At 59.4% G+C, this 18,877-nt stretch overlaps 1 protein-coding gene across 3 annotated transcripts; it reads right to left on the bottom strand.

The window, feature by feature from the left end:
- Positions 1-828: 828 nt before the first annotated feature.
- On the bottom strand, positions 829-18,005 carry TBKBP1 (TBK1 binding protein 1). Of its 3 annotated transcripts, XM_055336406.1 has the most exons (10): positions 17,907-18,005; positions 15,683-15,942; positions 15,210-15,332; positions 14,863-14,967; positions 13,672-13,852; positions 12,915-13,090; positions 12,653-12,714; positions 4,158-4,276; positions 3,269-3,990; positions 829-2,420 (listed from the first exon to the last, which is right to left on the bottom strand). In XM_055336406.1, exons 2-10 carry the CDS (start codon positions 15,905-15,907, stop codon positions 2,292-2,294), a joined length of 1,842 nt encoding a protein of 613 aa, XP_055192381.1. In that variant the 5' UTR covers positions 15,908-15,942; positions 17,907-18,005; the 3' UTR covers positions 829-2,291. The 3 variants fall into 3 exon arrangements, with proteins under 3 accessions (XP_055192381.1, XP_055192386.1, XP_055192394.1); XM_055336411.1 differs by lacking the exon at positions 17,907-18,005 and having other exon boundaries at positions 12,915-13,087; positions 15,683-16,319; XM_055336419.1 differs by lacking the exon at positions 17,907-18,005 and having other exon boundaries at positions 14,863-14,961; positions 15,683-16,319.
- Positions 18,006-18,877: the final 872 nt, after the last annotated feature.

Here is an 18,877-nt window from a genome sequence, read left to right as displayed (position 1 = left end):
AGGCACCCAGAGTTGGTGAACAGAGCTCAGGCCTTTTCTGCAGACAGAGGGCACAGCCCTGACTGGGGCAGAAGTCACAGGCTTATAACCTGGCTTTGACTTCCCAGGTTGTGGGGCTTTCAAGGCAGCTGCTGAGCCTGGAGCCCAGCCGCACCACTGCTCTCAGAGCCATAAGGACGTGGAACCCGGATTCTTCCTCTCTGAGGCCCAGCCTGGTTCCTGCCATGCAGAAATCACTGGATGAAGACCTAGCTGCTACTGAATCCCCAAGGCTTCAGAACCTCTACCTATCTACCAGACCTGCTGGGAGGGAAAATTCAAGAGTCCCTGACACTTGCTCAGGGCTGGTTGGTGCTCTGTCACAAAGACACCATCTACTGCTCTATACCTGTTTTATTTTATTTTTTATTTATTTATTTATTTTTAAATATTTTTATTTAGTTATTCATGAGAGACACAGAGAGAGGCAGAGACACAGGCAGAGGGAGAAGCAGGCTCCATGCAGGGGGCCCGATGTGGGATTCAATCCCCAGACTCCAGGGTCACTCCCCGGGCCAAAGGCAGGCGCCAAACCGATGAGCCACCCAGGGATCCCTCTATACCTGTTTTAAATAAACTCCATGTCACAAGTCATTTGTGGCCACTTGCATACCCATGTCTCCACAATCACCCTAAAATATGGATGGATGGCCCATGCATCTCCTCCTTGTTCAGTGCCCACTTTGCTATGGTTGTGGTTCCTTGAGAGTTTGCAAAACCTCCTGCTACTAAGGGTTTTCTCTCCCCACCCCCACCCCCCACCTCAGCCATGGAGGGCACAGACCAAGAGCAGATGGAACAGGTAAGTTTTATTTGGATTTCAACTTGTTCAGAGAGCTCAGGGGCCCCCACCTCCCTCTCCAGGCCCCTTCCCCCACCCTAGGGGGACACTCAAGGTACAATGCCATGTGTCTCTGGAGTCCCTTGGCCCCTTCCTGCCTGACACACCTCTTCACTCCCCTGCGCTGAGGAGGAAGGGAGGGGTGTGAGGAGGTGGGGGAGGGGGGCCTGGAAGTGTTGGATCAGAATGGGACATGCACTGACAGTAGCGCCCACTGCCACCGGCCCGGGGCTGAGACCTGGGAGATGCTCGCAGTGGTGGTAGTGGTGGGGGGGAGGTTGGATTCATCGTGGGGCAGCAGGCTCTTGCCGCAGGAAGCTCCCCACCTCAGCCCTGGGGACCCCCTGGCCTCCTGCTTACCCATCCTTCTGAGGGTACAACTCTGAGGTAGATTTCACAGAGGGAATGTGGGTCACTAGGGGATGGAAAAGGGGTTAGCTCTTTTGAAGTTGATCTCCAACAGCACCCTGGGTCCATCAGCAGGTTCTGGCCTGGGAGGCAGGGCTGATGACACCCACCCAAATAACAGAGGCCGAGTCACACACGGGCTCCAGGGCACCCGTGGTGTCACCTGTGGTATCAGGGACCCGACTAGGGTAAGGGTGGAGGGGGGCATCTGTCTTAACAATCTGTGTCCTGGTGCTAGGGGGATGTGGGGACCTGGGAGGCTGGCACAGATACTGCCCTGGCCTGGGGGTCATGGTGCAGGGTGTCCCCCGTGCCCCCTGCCCTCAGGGCAGCCTCTGCAGGCTGAATCCTCCCAGTCCTGCAGGGTCCTCCCTCTCCACTCCCACCCTCCCTATTCCCCAGAGGAGCAGAGCATGAGGAGAACAGGACAGGCCTGCAGGCAATGGCCAGAAACAAGATGCCTCCTTCCCCGAAAGGGGCCCTGTGCCAAGAGCCCCAAGCTGGCCATGGGATGGAGGAACCGGTATCAGTGTACAAGGCAGGCTCCGGGCCCCCACAGGGAGGCACTCCCTGGACAGAGCACAGCCTGAGGAAGATGGACATCTGGGGAGAGGCTGGGGGAGCGCCCAGAGTCCTCTGACACCCTCCCCCTCCCCTGGGCCCAAGCACTAGACATCTTCTTGGATCCAACCCTGTCTTGAGAACAGAAAGGCAGAGGGAGAGGCTGGGTGGGGTAGGCCCCTCCCCATCCCAGCCCAGATCCCTACCTCCCCAGCAGAAGGTAGGGAGCTGGGGAGAGCCTCGGCTGGCCTTCCAGGAAGAGCCAGGGCTGAGTGGTGCCTAGACCAGGGAAGACGGCACACACATGGACTCAGTAGCTAGTGGAGGTATCTGGGGGTCGCAAGGGGCAGGGGCCCCCCACGAGATTCATGCAGCATTCAAAGTGAGTGTTTGGGGGTGATGAGAGAAGATGAAGAAACAGCCAGTGGGTGGGCGAGGCACCCTAGATCTTGCTGTTCTCCAGGTGGGAGTCAATGTGTTTGATGAGGGCATCATCTGGGTACCCGACGGGGAAACCTAGCTGGCAGAGGGGGCAGCTGCGGATATCAGAGCCCACTGTCTCCATCAGCAGCTGTGGAGAGAAAGGGGAGTCACTTATGGTCCCCAATCCTCCCTCATGGTCCCCACAGCCCAGCCTGCCCTTTCCTGAGACCCAGGGAAGGCAGGGCTGTCACATGCAGAAAAGGTCTGCTTACCCTTTGTTGGGCACCATCCCTCCTCCACCCCCCTCCCTGCCACCTTCCACCAGTTCAGCATCCACTCCCCCAACCCAGGGCACAGGACCCCAGGAGGTGTGTATGCTCAGCCTGCCAGGGCATCTGCAATAATGAGGGAAGCCAAGACCCAGACATGCCCCCAGAATGACTAAGACACGGCTCCCAGATAACTCAAAGCAATGGATAATCCCAAACAATGCATAACCCAAAAATAATTTTCTATCTGGCTTTAGAATATATTTTGGGCCTTCCAGGTGGCAAGGGTTGGCTCTGACATTCAGGAAACTCATTATTTCAGTGAAATGATAGAGCCCTGAGACAGACTGTCTTCTAGGACAGCCGGGAAAGAGCAGCGGCTCTGAGGCCAGATGGAGGGAACTGGATGAGCAGGCCTGTCCTCGCGTGGGCCCAAGACCTGTGGCAGTCATCACGTCCTCCATCCCTAGTGTACCAGCAGAAGGCCCTCAGGAACCCTCTAACGGATTTAGGGCATATAATCACTGCCCTCATTTGGCAGATAAGAAAACCGAGGATCAGAGAGGGTCAGTAACTTGTGCGCGGTCTCGCGGCTTCTAAGGGGTGAGGCCGGGAATGGAATCCAGGCCCACCGCTCTGAGGCCCAGGCCCCACCCATGCGAGCGCCGCGCGGGCAGAGACCAGTGCGGGCCCCGGGGAGGGAGCCCCTCGCGGGCGCCCCACTCACGTTGATGGACGGCCAGGACTGCGCGTGCTCGGCGTGGGCGTAGGCGGCGGCCGGCGCCTCGGGGATGGGGAAGCCCGCGCAGAAGGAGGCGCAGCGGATGGCGCCCGCCTCGGGGCTGGGCGGGCTGGCGGGCACGGCCCACTCCTCCTCCTCCGACGGCTGCTTCTCGAAGCGCAGCCGGATGCCCTCGAAGGCGCGCCGCGGGCTGAGCGGCCGGCCGGGCCCGTAGAGCTCGCCGTAGGCCCGCGGCTTGGGCAGCGTGGCGGCCTCGGCCTGCAGCCAGGGCGGGGGGGCGCCCGCGTAGGCCGCGCCCTCCGCCAGCTCCGAGTAGCTGCGCCGGCCCTGGAAGCCCGCCTTCACGTGGTGGCTGGGCGGCTTGGCGTAGGCGCGCTCGGCCGGCGTCCGGTCGCCCGGCGGCGGGGGCGGCGGGGGCCGCGGCTGCGGGGCCGGGCAGGCGGGGGGCCCCGGGGAGCGGCGCTGCGGGCTGGGGGGCTGGCAGGGCGGCGGCACCGGCGAGCGGCGCTGCGGGACGGGCGACGGGCAGGAGGGCGAGGCGGGCGAGCGGCGCTGCTGGGGTGAGGGGCACGGCGGCCCGGGGGAGCGGCGCTGGGGGGCGGGGGACTGGCACGGGGGGCAGGGGGGCGCGGCGCGCGCGGGCGGGGAGGGCGAGGGGCACTGGGGGCCCGGGGAGTGGCGCTGCGACAGCGGCGAGTGCCTCTGGCCTGGAAGAGAAGCGGGACGGGGCGGGTGGGTGGACGGACGGTGGCGGGGAGAGAGGGCGTCAGAGGCGGGGAGCCGCGGCCCGCCAGCGCCCCGCTGCCCCCTTCGGACCCAGCTCCGGGCCTCCCCTGCCCCGCCCCACCTCAGCCCCACCTCAGCCCCATCTCACCGCCACTCCGGGCCTGCTCCTGCAGCAGAGTCCTCAAGATCCTCCCCTGCAAGGAACTCAGCTCCCGAAGCCGGCCCAGCTCCTCGGTCAGCTCCGTGTAAGCCAGCGCCAAATTCACCCTAAAAGACATCCCCACGCAAGGCTTGACTCCAGCCTGCCCTGACCCTGAGGTCAGAGGGCAGGGAGTTGAGGAAGGGAAGGGAGGTGGCTTTACTGTCACTGCTGTGGAGGGAGAACTGGCTGTGCCCCAACCTCTGGCTCTCCTGGGGGCCCTCCTACCCCAAGGGAGAAATCCTCTTGGGCTTTACCGTCTAGCTCAAACACTGCCTCTTCCAGGGAGCCTCCCTCTCTTCCCAGTGAACCTTACCTTAGGCTAGGGCTGGAGCTCCCAGATCACAGGCTGGGGAGCTCAGTGATTCCAAGGGGTCCCTGAATCCGTGTGTTCAAGCACTGCCTGTAGCCTGAGCACATCTGATACAGGTGTGTGCGAATGTTTTTCTAATCTATGCAGAAGCTGTGGTGACAGATTCACCAAAAAACGGCACTGTATTTAGAGTGGCTTTTAGTTGACTGTGAATTTTCTCAGAGAGCGAATACTAAAAGTGTGAGTACAAACTGTGTGTTGGGGGCAGGGGTCCATGAGGAGTCCTCACCATTGAAAGGCCAGGGACCCCAGTGTTGTACCGCCTAAGAAGACCCCCTTTCGTAAGTAAAGACATGGCCTTCTGGCTCAGCAGAGGAGCCAAGTGATAAGCTTAAACCCAAGTCCACCAAGTTCTCAGTCCACTGCCTCGCATCCACGTCAGAGCTGCCCCTAGAGTGGTGCACCTCCCGGGATCTCCAGGGAGTCCTTTACATGGAGGTCTTTGTGAGCAGCAGCTACATACCGCACACCTCCAGAGGTGCGGTGCTCACAATAAGCACTTATCAGAAATTGCCCTGTTCTGGAACTGCATTGGCAGTTCTTCAAAAGGGAGCATTATATCACTGTATTTATATTCCCAGTACCTTGCCCAGGCCTGGCACCCAGAAGATGGTTGGGAAATAAAGAATGAGTTAAGCCTCCCTATCAGTTTGCCTTTCTTCTTCCCTTTCTTCCTCCCACTGCCTCCTGGGCACCCACCTGTGTGGACCTGGAACAGGCTCTGAACTTAGCAAAGACTTCACCCATTTCCTTTTCTCTTCCTTTCTCTTTGGGTCACTCTGACCCAGGACTACAGAAGGTTCTCTCTCTCAGCACTGACCCTCCCCTCTCCCAGCCTGGGCTGTGCACCACCAGGGAGCCCTTCCTGACCTCACATGCCTCTCTGTGGTCGCCTTGGGTCACTGCTTTCATCTCTGTTTGGGGCTTGGACACACAGCCTGCGAGGCGGGGGCTTGGTTTCCTCAGATCTCCCCGCTCCCTCACCAAGTCCAGAAGGGACTCCTGAACTTTGTGGAAGGTAGGGCTGGAGGGAAGTGGCAGGGAGAGGCTCAGCCACTCCAGCGGATCTTCTCCCAGGGGATGCCCTCTTACTCCAGGAGCTGTAGGGAGCTGGGCATGAATGGTGCTGGGGGAGGTATCTCCAAACCCTGAGGAGCCTTTCCCTATTCTGATGTAATGGTCATGGGAGAGAGGATGCATGTGCAAGGGAGGGAGTGAAGGCTGGAGTGAGGCCAGTTGAGTGTGAGGAACGGTGTGTGTGTGTGTGTGTGTGACCCTGGAGGAGAGAAGGGGAAGTCTTGAGGTTAGGGCTTCAGAGGGCAGGAAAAGCTGAGGTGCAGAGGGTAGATAATGACTGAGCTCCTTCACTCTGCGCTCTCTGCTCACTGGCTGGTTCTCTCTTGCTAGTCCCCAGGGCAAGCTGGGTGATGGGGGAGGCAAAAGCCCCTCCCACAACAAAACTATTTTTAACCCATTTGGGCCAAAGCCAAATTATTGCAAAGAGGCTGGGATTCTGGGGGACAAGCCCACTTCCTAGGGAGAGGGCTCACCTACCCATGTGGGGATGCACAGGGATGAAAGGGAGCAGAGAGGAGGAAGTCCTTTGGGGAACCCTGGCCAAGGTGCTGGAGGCTCAATCCCATCACGTCTCAGCCCTCATGTGATGTGTCCTGTGTTCCCTGACCTTAATCTCATGGGTCTTTGGGAAGAAATGGCATCTCCCCCATCAGACCAGAAGGTCCAGCCTGCATGTCCCACGTTAAACTGGGGACTCCCCAAAGACAGGCTCCCCTCTGCAGACTGGGCAAGGAGCTCTGTCTCCCCATCAGACTGGGGGCTTTGGAGCACCATGCTGACCCCTCGGTGGTGGGAGCAGGAGGAGGCTCTGAGCAGGGCACTGATGGGAGCATCTCCCCTCTGACTAGCAGCCGCTAGTTTCTCTCCCCATCCGCCTATACTGCTGTATCTCGGTGACAGATACAGGTCGTTGCCTTCACACCCTGCTTTGGAGATCTCACCTGCCACACTCAGTTCCCGGGCTCCTATCTCTCCACTTGCCTTCCTCCCCTTGTCAGGAGCTACCCCAGTTCCTACTGCCCTGCTCCTGACACCCTCCTCACAGAAAAACAGACAGGCCAGCAGGAAGTAGAGGGAAGAAGCCCAGAGCCCAGAATGCCCAGCCCCTCCCCAAGCTCTGCCCAGGTACTGGGAGAGGGGGCTGGTGAGGGCAGGTGAGGATCTTCCTCGTGGAGCACCGGGCAGCCTCATGGGCAGCCTCACAAAGATGTCTAAGACTCCCCTGAGCAAGGTGGTGGGGCCTGACCTCCTGACATCCCCTGGCCCTTAGGAGCTTCAGGACCTCCCCTATCTTCAAGCATCTCTTCCCACCTCAAGATACACAGGCCCAGGCTGCTAAATTCGCTAATGACCTGAATGACTCACATTAGAAAACACTGCCAATTCAGTGGAAAAAGATCTCAACTTCACAACACAACCAAGGCTTGCGCACATGCACCTGAATACACATTCCATTTCCTGGCTTCCCGGCCCACACCTGAATGCTAGTTCCCACCATCACGACTGTTTGGGAAGCATGGGTCAGGTGAATGGCAGCCGATGGCTGCTCTGGAGCACCTTTTTATCGCTTAAAGTATGGGGGAAAGTTCTATCTACATCTCTCAGAACCTGGGAGGGACCTAGGGAGAAAAGAATAATAGATGATCTTTATGAGTGCTTGACACGGGCCTGGCATCATGCTAAACAACATTCCTGAATCTTGCCAACAACCCCACAGTGTTGCCACTCCTCTCTCATGTTACAGATGACAAAAGTGAAGCTTTCAGAGTCATCAAGCTGAGGAGCAGTGGAGGTACTGAAACAGAGCTATGGCCCCCAGGCCACTGACCGCTAAGCAACGTACTGCCTTCCAAGAGGATCAGGAAGGGGTGGGGGACAGGAAGGTGGCAGAAGGGAAAGATGAGGAGGCAGCAGCTGGGGAGTTCCACAATAGCCTGAGCATCACCACCCCTGCCCCCAGAGAGAAGAGGAAGGTGATAGACGTTATGGGAAGATCAGGGCTATTAAGAAGCTGGCTCAAGGTCACAGAACCGTGGTGGCACAAAACAGGGATTCAAACCTGCTCTTGGCACCTCAGCCTGCTGAGCTGGCACCTCAAAGGAGCCAGAGTGCAAATGACAGAGCTGGCAGGAATGAGGACTCCCTCCGCTGCAGATCTTTCCATCCTTCATTGATTTATCCTTTCATTCATTCTTTCCACAAATAATTCAGGGATCTCAAAATTTCATCTAGAAATAATGATCTTTACGGTGATTGATAAAGCAATTGAGATGAGGACAGTCAGGAACCAGAACATCCTTCTCTGCTGAGAGGCTCTTTCTACCCCAAACCAACTGTGAGGCACATGGACTTGGTGGTGCCTTCCAGGGAAGTTCGCTGAGTGCCTGTGCTGGGTGGGCCACCATGAGGGCCAGTGCGGGGCCATGGGATTGGAACTAGGGATGGACACGAAGCCACAAGCAAGGCTGGGGTCAGGCTCAGATGAGGGCTGGGGCTGACAGTTCCATTTTCCATCAGATCAGGACTGTGGACACAGCTGGGGTCAGGACGAGGGGCAGGGTTAAAGGCAGGGCTGGGATCAGTGTCGAGGTAGGACTGGGGTCAAGATCAGACCAGAGCTGGTCCTGGGGTTAGAATAAGCAGCTGACTCAGGCTCGGGAGGCCAACAGACATCCAGCATTCCCAGCCCTTCCAGCTTTGTCCAGAGCTGCCCCCCACCCCTGCCAGCTGTTCCCAGCCAGCTCAGCCTCATGGGGGACTTTAGGGACCAAACTTTCCACCACCCACGGGCACACCCAGCATCAGTCTTCCCGCCCGACCCTCGGGGAGGGAACCACAGGCACCCGGCCGTGGAGCGGACTTGAGGTTGCGGGCCACGGGGAGGAGGAAGTCGCTCTGCAACAACCCAGTGCTCTACCACTTCCTTTTAGGCGCCTTGAGCCCCTCCACTCTCCTCAACCAGCTATGACTCGAGGTCCACAGAGCCCCTGGCTCTTCGTGGCAGCCCTGCCACCTTCCCAGCACAGCTCGATGTTCGCTGCGTCTGGAAAGCCTCCCCAGCTACCACTCAGCCCAGCAACTCGCACTGGGCTGGGAACCAGAGGGCCGGTGTGGGGAGGGGTGGGGCACATGCATCCCAATTTGCCCAGGACTCAGGACCATCCTGGTTCACACCACTTGCCCCAGTGTAATTACCAAGGTTTTGAAATGTTTACATGTTGAAAATTTCACTTTCAGAACTGATCAGGTTTGGTCAAAAAAATCATCTGATCATCCCTCGTCCGAGAGCCTCCTACCTGAGGAAGAACCTGAACCAGAAAGATACCACAGAGGTACTATCGGCCCATCTGCTCAGGACCCACTTTGTATTTTCACACTTAACTTCCTTGAACCTCAGTTTGCCCAGCAGTAGAAGGGGACAATGCCCCCGCCACATCCTCTGGGAGAGGATGAGTTTGTAGGTAAACTGCCTCACCTAAGGTCCTGCATGGACATGGACATGGACGAAGAATCAGGAGTGCCCAGGACACAGGTAGATGAAGACAGAAATTCATTTTGATTCTTTTTTGGAGATACCAATCAACTCAATGACTCTGGCTTAAGAATGAAGGGAGTGTACATCACTTCCCATCCAGGAGACTGTGGGGAAGAGCTGCTCTCTGCCTTCCTGGGAAGGAAAGAGTCAGAGGCAGATTCAAAGCCCACCAATCCCTCAGACCACAATGAGAGCTGCTCCCCACCCTTGGGGAGTCCCAGGGCTGCAAGTGCTCAGGGGTTAATTCCTGTGAGCACCCTTGCCCTGGCTGAAGGAGATTTGAAAGAAAGGAAGTAGGGAGGGTGAGAAGCGTGAAGGGGGAGGCCCTGGGCCTGCTGGTTCTGGGGCATGAAACTAAGTTCAGGGTACATGGGGACGGGGGTCTCCGACTTCCGTCCTGACCCACCCCACACTGCCCTTGACCTCTGTGCAGAGTTTCCATCCTCTCTCTCCGAGTTCACACTTCTCCCCCACCACTAACCGCAGCCCACGCAGAGGCTTGTGGGCGGAGAGAGGGCTGTGGGGGGGGGTGGCGGAAAAGAGCCAGGGCTGCAGCACTGAGCCCCCCACATCGGGGGGGAAAGCAAGCCCTATGGTTCTCTCCCTCATTGCTCACAGTGAGCCCCCATCTTCTCTCTGGGAGTCCCCCTCCATCACTGGGCCCTCACTGTCTTCACGGGCCTGCCTACTTGAGCCCCCAGCCCCCTCAACAAACCCCAACTCCACAATTTCCCCTCCGCCCTCAGCACTAGCCACGCCCTCAGAAGGGCCACACCAGGACCTATGACTCTGAGCTGGGCTCAGAGGGGAGGCAGCTGTGGGTTCTGCGCACCCACCTTGACTGAGACCCCCCCTCCTCCTAGGGTCTTTACCTCCCTGTGCATCCTAAGGAGTAGGCTGGTCTTCACTCTCACCCTCCCTCGTCATTGCCTTTGGTCCCTGACTGACCTCCAACAGCTCTTCTTCTGGGACACTCTGTCCCTTGGGCACCAGCCACTAGGTGCTGGGCTGACCAAATAGCAGGGCAACCGTGACCAGAGGTCAGACCCGGAGGGTGGCAGAGTGGCTTGGTCTGGTCTGGACAGCCACTTTCAGAGGTACACTAATGACCAGAGCTGGCGGACTGGGGACTGGGGACTGGGATGGGAAGGACTGGGAATCCTTGGGGCCCAGATTGCCTCACAAGCCTGTCCCTTCAGCATAGGTAGGACCACTGCAGGGAGAGTAGAGGGAATTAGTCGCAGTGGCAGTATAAGGGAGGATATTTTAACAGGACTCCCAGAGTAAAACTGGCTGCCCTAGAGGTATCCAAACTGAGACAGGTAAGCATGTTGCAGGAACACACAAGGCTCCCACCGATGGGCAGCCTGGATCCAGGGATTTCCCTCGCCCCCCTGTGCATAACCTAGCCCTGCAGTCCTCTCCTAGGAAAGTCCACAGGGACAGCTCCCACTAGCCTGGACGGTCTGGACGAAGTGGAAGGAAGAGGAGGGGCTGCTGGGGGAAAGTGAGCTGAGAGCAGGTGACTGAGGCTTCAGGTGGGAGGACAGGGGAGGGAGCACTCGGGAAGCAATTACCAAAAGGAGCTGAGTTTATAAGAAAATAAAACTGCCGGGGGAGTGAGGACTTCCTCTGAGAATTAACTCTTGCCAAGCTGGGGCTGTCCAGAAACGCTCTGCTTGCAAAAAAGTGTGAAGCTTGGCAAGCAGAGCCTGGCTGGCTCTGGGGTGAGAGGTCCAGAAGGCACCAATGCAGAGTCCCAACTGTCGGGATGGAGGGGAGGAGCCGGAGGTCACCTCTGGTAAGAGTGGCTCCAGCCAGCCCCTGGGCAAAGCCAAAGCGCAGCTTCCTCAAGCCAAAGGGATGGGGTGGGAAGGGAAGGGAAGGGGCTGTGCTGGCCACAGGGGCAGGCAGCATGGACGCTCTGATCTCTACCAGCACCTTATGGGAGGAGTTCTTTCTCTCGCTCACTTACAGCCCTTGGAATCCACCATTCCTTCTTTGGCCTCCCACCCTTATCACCTTCCTCTCACATCTCTCAGTAATGACTGACCTCTGAGTCTACAAGGGAAACCTGGGGTCACAAAGCTGAAGTCAGTAAAGCAAAGCCACTCAGCATCCCTGGGAGGATTCAGAGCCTGGCTGTTCAGATTCCAGCCCTGCCAAAAAAGTCCTCTCTCTGGATTCCACCAGCTAGAGGAGCCTTCACTGCTGGTCTGCTAAGAGGGGGTTGGACTCACTGAGCCATAAAAGGCTCCGTGCTATAACTTTTGAAGCAAACTAGGCTTCTAGAATGTGTGTGTGTGTGTGTGTGTGTGTGTGTGTGTGTGTGTTCTGAGTTTGGGCACATGGGCTAGGATGGGCTGAGCCTCAGCCACAAGCTAGGGTGCACCCACTGCACAGGCACCCCAACACCGCCTAGCAGCCTAGCTGAGGGATCCCACCTACCAGTCCCACAAATTAGGTTCTCACACCCCACTACTATCACAGCTCCACCCAGGCCCTTACCCCAGGGTGCAGAGAAGAGTGAGGGGTACCCCCAGGTGGCCAGAAGCTGGGAGGAAGGTGAGAAGGAAGCCTGCTGGAAGGAGGACCCCTGGGGTCCTGTAGCTGGGGATACTGTGGGATGGAGACTTCATTCCCATCCCTCTCTGGGCCCTGGCCCTCCCCTCCAATGAAAGTATGGAGCCTGTGCCACAGGACTGGTTTCAGGGGAGAAGGCTTAGGCGGAAGAAGGTTTGTGCTCTACTTCTCAGAAAGCGGGAGAGGATGAGTTCAGGGTGCGGATGTGAAAAGCATCAGGTTCACTGCTATCAGGCTGCCATCGCCCTCTCCCTTGCTACCCAGTGCTGCCCTAGAGGCCCCCACCATTCGACTCCCCACTGACGGAGCTCCATCCCTACTCCCTGCTGCCCTTCCCTCCCAGCTGGATTTCCAAGGGACACCCCAGCAGAACAGGCTCTCATTCCCCTCCCTGCAGCTACAGAACACAGTAAGCCCCTCTTCTCAGCCTCAGCTCTCTCCTGAAACAGGAAACAAGGCACCACAGATCCTGAAAGAGACCACCTTCTTCCTCCTCACCAGGGAGGGAACAGTTAACCCAACGAACTAGCCTTGTTACTGGGAGAGAAAATGGGGCCCCAGAGAGGCCTAAAAACTCACCAGGGGACACAGAACACAGCAGTAAAGCTGCTGAAGAAATCTCTCAGCCCCTGATACCTCACGGAGACGTAAGTTTGGGTGCCAGAAGAAAGCAAAGGCAACATCCCAGAACTCCACCTCCTTCCTGTAAAGGATGCAAAGCCACACAAGACAGCCAAACCCCACTGCCCTGATGCTAGAAAACAGGGCCTCTGAGCAACACAGAACAGGAGAAGTGAACCAAAAGGGGGACCTGGGAAATGCCGCCCCCAGGGCACAGAGATTATTAAGAGAGAGAGGATTTCAGATGGGACTTACTGATCATCCCCGACTCTTTTCACCCATGCCATGTCCCGCTCTGACTGATTGGAGGCGAGATCCTAGGAAGGAAGACTGAGGTCAGATGCCAGATGCCAACATAACCTTGCCCAGCCCCCCCCCCACACTGCCGTTTACCATTCCCAGGGCCAGTCTATACCAAGTGAGGAAGTCCTGGGCCTCTAAAGGCTATTTGCTGCAGCCCCCAGGCCTCTATGGAGCTCTGGGCAGGGTCCTGGGTGCCAGTGTCCCTGCCTTTTACCTGGGCCCGGCTCTCTTGCAACTGCTTCAGCTCCCCCTGCAGCCGCTCGCACTCAGCCTGGAGCTGTTCCTCCCGAAGCTGAGCCCCCCGGGCCTCGCCCTGGGCAGCCTCCAGGGCCTCTTCCAGCCGCTGTCGCTCCAGGTCACTCACACTGGCTGTGGGGCCTGGCCAGCCTGCTACCAGGAGGGAGGATAAAGTCAGGCTAGGTCTGGCTGCTGAGACCCTCCACTGACTCCCAGAGCAGAAGAGATTGAAACAGGTGAGCGTGGCAGCATGAGAGATCCAAAGGGGCCAGCCAGAGGCCAGGTACCCCAAGATGCCTCTGCTGAGGGCCATAAAGAAGGAGGGCCTGAGCTGCTTCTTCTAATCTTCCTGGAGGCCAGGGACAAAATAATACTGTGGCCTCATATAGGGCTTCCCTGGCCACATTCAAATCTCCAAGCATCCTCTGGCCTCTGCTAATCAACACCTAGGACAGGATGGGGATTCTGAGTACAGGTGCCCTCTGCTGACACACACGAGAACTGCACGGGGGTAGCCAGGGAAAGCCGGTGGTAAGGGAGGGGGTGTTGATGGGAGACACTGGGTAAGGAAACAGGTGGGAAAGAGGGATACGGTAATTACGGGAGAAATTTAAGACATTATAGTGGGGTGTCAACTATCAATCCCAGAAGGGAGAGGTGTCCAATGATGCTGAAACGGGGGGGTAGGCTTGGGGACTCTAGGGCAAGAACATCGGGGGTCGTAGAGATCTCACCATGACTCAAGCCAGATCCTCCTCTCAATGCCAAGTAGTGCAGGTCCAGATCAGCACACGGTGGGCCAGGGGTGGGCGGGGGGCTGGGGCTGGGGAAGGCGGCGTCCCGGAGACTTTGCTGCTGTCGTAGCTGCTGTTCAAGGCCACAGATCTGCCGCAGGTGGGTCTCCACCAGGGCCCGCTGCAGGGAGAGACAAAGGGGTGGGGTCTGTGCAGGACCAGGGAACCCCTGAGGGCTTCACAAACCCAGGATTCCCCCACTTCTGGGAAGCCATCCCTCCTAAACTGAGCTGAGGCCCCAAGTCACACATCCCCACTGCACTCTAAGTGGCCACGAGTGTGAGGTCTTGTCTCCCAACAACTGCAATGCAGATGTTTCTGGCTGTTGCCCCTTTGCAAGGTCAGAGTTAATGCCTCTTCCCCGTCATGAACACACAAGACACTCAGAAGACCACAGAACCCCTCGGTCCAAACAGAGCCACCCCCTCAGAAGCGTAACGACTTCTATTTCCAGATGTGACAACCATTCTGGACTTTATCTGTCTCATCTATAACACGGGGATAACCACACTTACCTCGTAATTTTGTTATAAGCATTAAAATGAGTAAATGCATCTAAAGTGATCACATCAGTGTTTGGCACACACTAAAGGCCATGTTGAGTGTTTATGATTCTTAAGGCAGAGCATTTTTACACAGATGCCCTGGAACAACTCAGCAATGCTGTTACCATGTGCCCTTTTCAGAGGAGGGACAGAGGCTAAGCGACTGGATCCAGGTCACAGGCAGGAGTTGGCAGAGACCGTGCGCTCTGACTCTGACGCCTGCCCACCTGCTCACACACGTGGCCATCCCCCTACTCAGAATCGCACAGACGCGGAGACCCATCCCAGCAGTCACGGAAACCCGATGACCTCTGCCCTCACTCACACAGCCTTCCAGGCACAGTGCCCCAGGCACAGAGTTGGCCCAGCACAAGACCCAAACATACGCGAAGGCCCAGTCTGCTAGGCTGCGTGGCCAGGGTGTGCTGGGAGTCACTCGCAATTTGTGTGACACGCTCAGCCCCACTCACCAGGGGGATGGGCACTCAGAGACACACAGGAACCCACAGACACACACACGTAGGGCTGTACACCGTCACACGACAAAGGTCACACCCTCAAGCACCCCCAGCTCCCTGGGCCTCACCATCTCCCCCAGCTCGGTCTCCAGGTCGCTCTTCTCCACGCAAAGTTTCTCATAAGCCTGGATCATCTCCCCAAGCTGTTCCTCCTGTTCCTTATTCTTCTGCAACTGGATGGGGCCCGGAAGGAGGGGAGGGCATGCCACCGTCAGGCCATCCTTGATGTGGGAGCCCAAGAGCTCCCCGAGCCTCCCGCCCACACGGCCAGCACCCAGTGGAGGGGTGGGAGACGCCCAGCCCATTCTAGGGGAGACTGCGGCCACCTCTGATCAAGGAGACAGGGGCTGGGGTGTGGGGGAGGTGTTAGAAACACCGTGAAGCAAGGAGCTCAGGGAGCCCAGCCTGGGCTTACCTCATGCTGGAACTGGTTGAGCCGTTGCTGCAGGCTGACCTTCTCCATCTCCAGCAGGGAGCCATCCTTGATTTCATACAGGGAGAAGCCGTGCTCCTCTCCAAAGTCGTTGATCAGCGGGTACTGTGGGCAGGCAGGCCCTCAGGAGAGCTGGCACCCAGCTCCCTGGCCGGGCTTCAGCCTACGGCGGGCCCCCACCCCACAACCTGCCTTGAAGTCCTGGTCTCTCCATCCCCTGCTCACGCGGGTTCCACACAGCCTGGAGGCATCTCCCACCGACCACATCTTGAGATCCAAGGTCCCACCCCTCCGGCCATCAGGATGCTTTCCTGACCCTTCCCATCCCTCATGGGAGACCCTCAAGTTCCTGAGAGTGTGGATCCTGGACTCTCTTTGGGATTCCTGGCCCTTGGCGGCCCCCATCCCAACACACACACAGCCAGCCCCCCCCCCCATCTTCTCCAAGTTCTGACCTTGATCTCGTAGACTTTGAGACGGCGTCGGAGGGTGGCATTCTCCCTTTCCAGGCCTCCCAGTCGCTCCTTGATGTCCCCATAGGCTGTGATGAGGGCAAAGTGGGAGGCGGAGCACATGTCCCCCCCCAGCGAGGGGTCTCCTGGGGCATCCAGCCACACCTCACTGGGCCCCAGTGTCTCCTGGGTCAGGATGCTGATGTCATCTTCAAACATGGACTCCATGGCAAGGGCCTACGCCTCGGCCCCCACTGGGCCTCCTGGGAGAGCAGGAGCAACGGTGGAGAGGGCAGCCTGGAGATTGTCCCTGATACCCCCACGACCTGGGCCGAGGAACGCTGTGGCCGGGAATGCTGTGGCCCGCTGAGAGAGGCAGCTGGGGAGCTCCCATCCCATCTCCTCCCCAAACTACTAAGCCCTGTCTTTTCTGCTGCCTTTAGGGGAAGGGGCTACAACCAGCCAAAGACTTGGGGGTTAGAGGAAGGCCAAGAGGGACAAGTAAGCTAGGCTGCCAGCAGCAGGGAAGAGTTCCTCCCAGAACTCAGGGAGACCTGTGGACAGGAAACGACTGCCTTCTGGTCAGGACCCTGCCAGGGACTGCCCTGATGTACTCCTCAGCTCCCCTTCACCCCCCCAGGCCTCAATTCCCCAAGCACCTCCCCCAAGTACCTCCAGGCCAAGTTCATTCCCAGCCTCTGGCACACCCCCCCCTCCTCCCTAAGCCCCAGTGCTTCTGGGAAGGTCAACCCCACCACAGCCAGGGCCGGCCTCTGTGGGGACCCCACCCAACTTCCCAGCTTCTTCCTGCAGGATCCGAGTTCAGGAAAAGGAAGTGCCTCCCCCACTCACACCAGAGCAGTGGCAACCCTCCAGGCCTTCCTCGCCTCTGACCTGGGACCCACAGGAAGTCCTCCCAGAGTGTCAGAGGGAACAACACCGTGGAGAGGAGAGGGGAGCCCTGCGAAGGGGCTGCCCAAGAATTCCCTAGCCCGCCAATGTGTTCCAACATAGGGGACCGGGGAGCCCTGAGAGGGGGCAGGAATGACTCAGGGCTCAGAGAGAGTAGGCGAGGGGGTGCGTGTGTACTTCTCCCGGCCCTGTTTATGAATGTGTGTCTGTGGTTGGCATGTGTGGGGGGGAGTGTGTGTGTCTGTGAATGAGTGTAGGTGTGTCACAGTCAATGAGAGCCTTCGCAGGGCTGCGGCTGGGGGTCGGGAGTGGAGTTGGGAAGTGGCCCGGAGGCCGTGTGTGTGTGTGTGTGTGTGTGTGTGTGTGTGTGTGTGTGTGTGTGTGCACGCGTGCGTGAGCGTGTGTGAAGGGTGGGCACGTTCGGGGCCGTGTGTCACGTGAGGCACTATGGGAATGTCCGAGGTGTGTGTGTGCGCGCGCGCCGGAGCGTGTGTGCGCGTAGGAAAGGGGGCTCGGCTCGGCGTGGGGTGCGAGTTGAGACAGTGGGGCCCGCGACCTCCCACGGCCCGGCGGCAGGAGCCTGGAGTGAGGAGGGCTCAGGCCTGGGCCCCCACCCCCCACCCCCCACTAAGTACCAGGCAAACGCGTGTGACCGGGTCTGAGTAAGGAGTGTGTGCGCGTGTTTGTAGGGCTGGCCCCACCTTTAACCCCTTGCTGCCCGGGCAAATCCCCTCCCCCAACTCCGCCCGCCAGCGCTCACCACACCCCCTAGCCCCCCAGCCCGCCACCTCGGGCCCAGCCCCACCGGCGAGGGCTCCGTGCCCTGGGCCGCCCCACAGGCGCTGCCCTCCTCCGCATTGCCCCCCGGCCCGGCGGCGCCGGCGGGGAGCCGCGGAGGGCGGCTGGGGAGGGAGTGCCCGCTCGGCCCCGGGCCCCTCCTGCGGCCCCTTTAAGGGCCGCCCTTTAAACCCCTTTAGCTCGGCCGACAGAAATTGTCGCCCCTCCCCTCTCGGGGGCCGAGACCACGCAGCCCCCTCCCCCACTGCCGGCCGAGCCCCGGCCCCCCGGCGGCCGTCCCCGGGCCGGGGAAGGGGGCTCCCGAGGCGGTGCGGCCTGAGGAGCGGCGGCGGCGGAGGGGGAGAGGGGGGGCGGCGAGGGGGACGCGGGCGGCCGGCGCCGGACCCTTCCCCTCCTGGGCCCGCCGGGGCCAACTCGCGGCCGAGCGCCCGCCCCCTTCCTGCGGCCCACCCTGCGACCCCGGGGCCGGCCGGGGCGACGCTGCCCTCCCCCCGCCCCAGCCCCGCGGGGGACTCACAGCTGCTGCCGGTTCCTGCTTGTAATCGCAGCTTACCCCCTCCGCCTGCTCCCTCCCCAGACGGGCACCGGTGCCCCCACCCCCCTGGCACCGCGCTCCGCTCTCGCCCTGTCGCCGCCGCCGGGTCTCTCCCCACCCCCCACCCCTCCCCCCAGCCCCCCTCCCTCCCGCCCGCCCCGCTCCTCCTCCGCCGCCGCCGCTGCCTCCTCCTCCTCCCCGGCTGCTCCGGGTTTCTCCAGCTGGGAAGGCGCCCGGGACCCCGCGGCCGCCGCCACCACCACGTGGTGAGGGGCGGCCGGCCCCCGCGGTGCGGCGCGGCCTGGCAGCGCGCCCGGCGCCCCCCCTCCCGGCTCCCCCCCTCCCGGCTCCCCGCCGCGCCCGGCCCGCGCGCTCCGCGCCCCCTCCCCGACGCCTCCCTAACGCAGTGTGGCGTGGCGTGGCGTGTGTCGGGGGCGCCTGCGGCCGCGCAAGGGCTCGGGGACTCGTGGCGGCTTGCGTGGGGGCTGCATGGTTCGGGGCAAAGGGAAGCGATTTATTTGGGTTTGGGTTTGGGTTTTGGTCTTTGCCCTCTTGAGAAGGAAAATACTAGACTGACTCGTCGTGGCTCTTGGGAGCGGTAGCCTTGCTCTGATAATGGATACACTGAGCATAGGGTCTAATCGGAGCGATTAGAGTTAAATTTGTTAACTTCTTCGGAAGTGAGAGTGAACTAAGGAGGTCAAAGGTTCCTTAAGGAAGGGAAACCGCTTTCCTCTCCCTAACACAATCCCCACACCCCCAGGCCAGTGAAGTGAGGAAATGGCACATTTCGCCCTTCCATAAAGATTATGGGAGCACCTGCCAAACTGCTGGGCAGGAGACACAAGTTTGTTGTTGTTGTTGTTGTTGTTTTGCCACTGTGTGACCTTGGGCAAGTTACTTAACCTCTCTGAGCAAAGTTGGAGATAATTCCCAACCCAGGCAACCATGGG

The sequence above is a fragment of the Nyctereutes procyonoides genome, unplaced genomic scaffold (genome assembly GCF_905146905.1).
Source record: "Nyctereutes procyonoides isolate TBG_1078 unplaced genomic scaffold, NYPRO_anot_genome, whole genome shotgun sequence".
NCBI classification, from domain to species: Eukaryota; Metazoa; Chordata; class Mammalia; order Carnivora; family Canidae; genus Nyctereutes; species Nyctereutes procyonoides.
The sequence above is the reverse complement of the archived record's forward strand: the minus strand, read 5'-3'. Positions and strand labels throughout refer to the sequence as shown.

Bases quoted from the DNA above. Each gene is read 5' to 3' on its own strand.
- TBKBP1 (XM_055336406.1), bottom strand. From the start codon at position 15,907: ATGGAGTCCATGTTTGAAGATGACATCAGCATCCTGACCCAGGAGACA. The intron at 13,091-13,671 runs GTGAGATCTCTA...CCCTCCTGGTAG, and splicing joins AGGATCTGGCTTGAGTCATG to CAGGCTGGCCAGGCCCCACA. The intron at 2,421-3,268 runs GTGAGTGGGGCG...TTCTCTCCACAG, and splicing joins AGTCCTGGCCGTCCATCAAC to CTGCTGATGGAGACAGTGGG.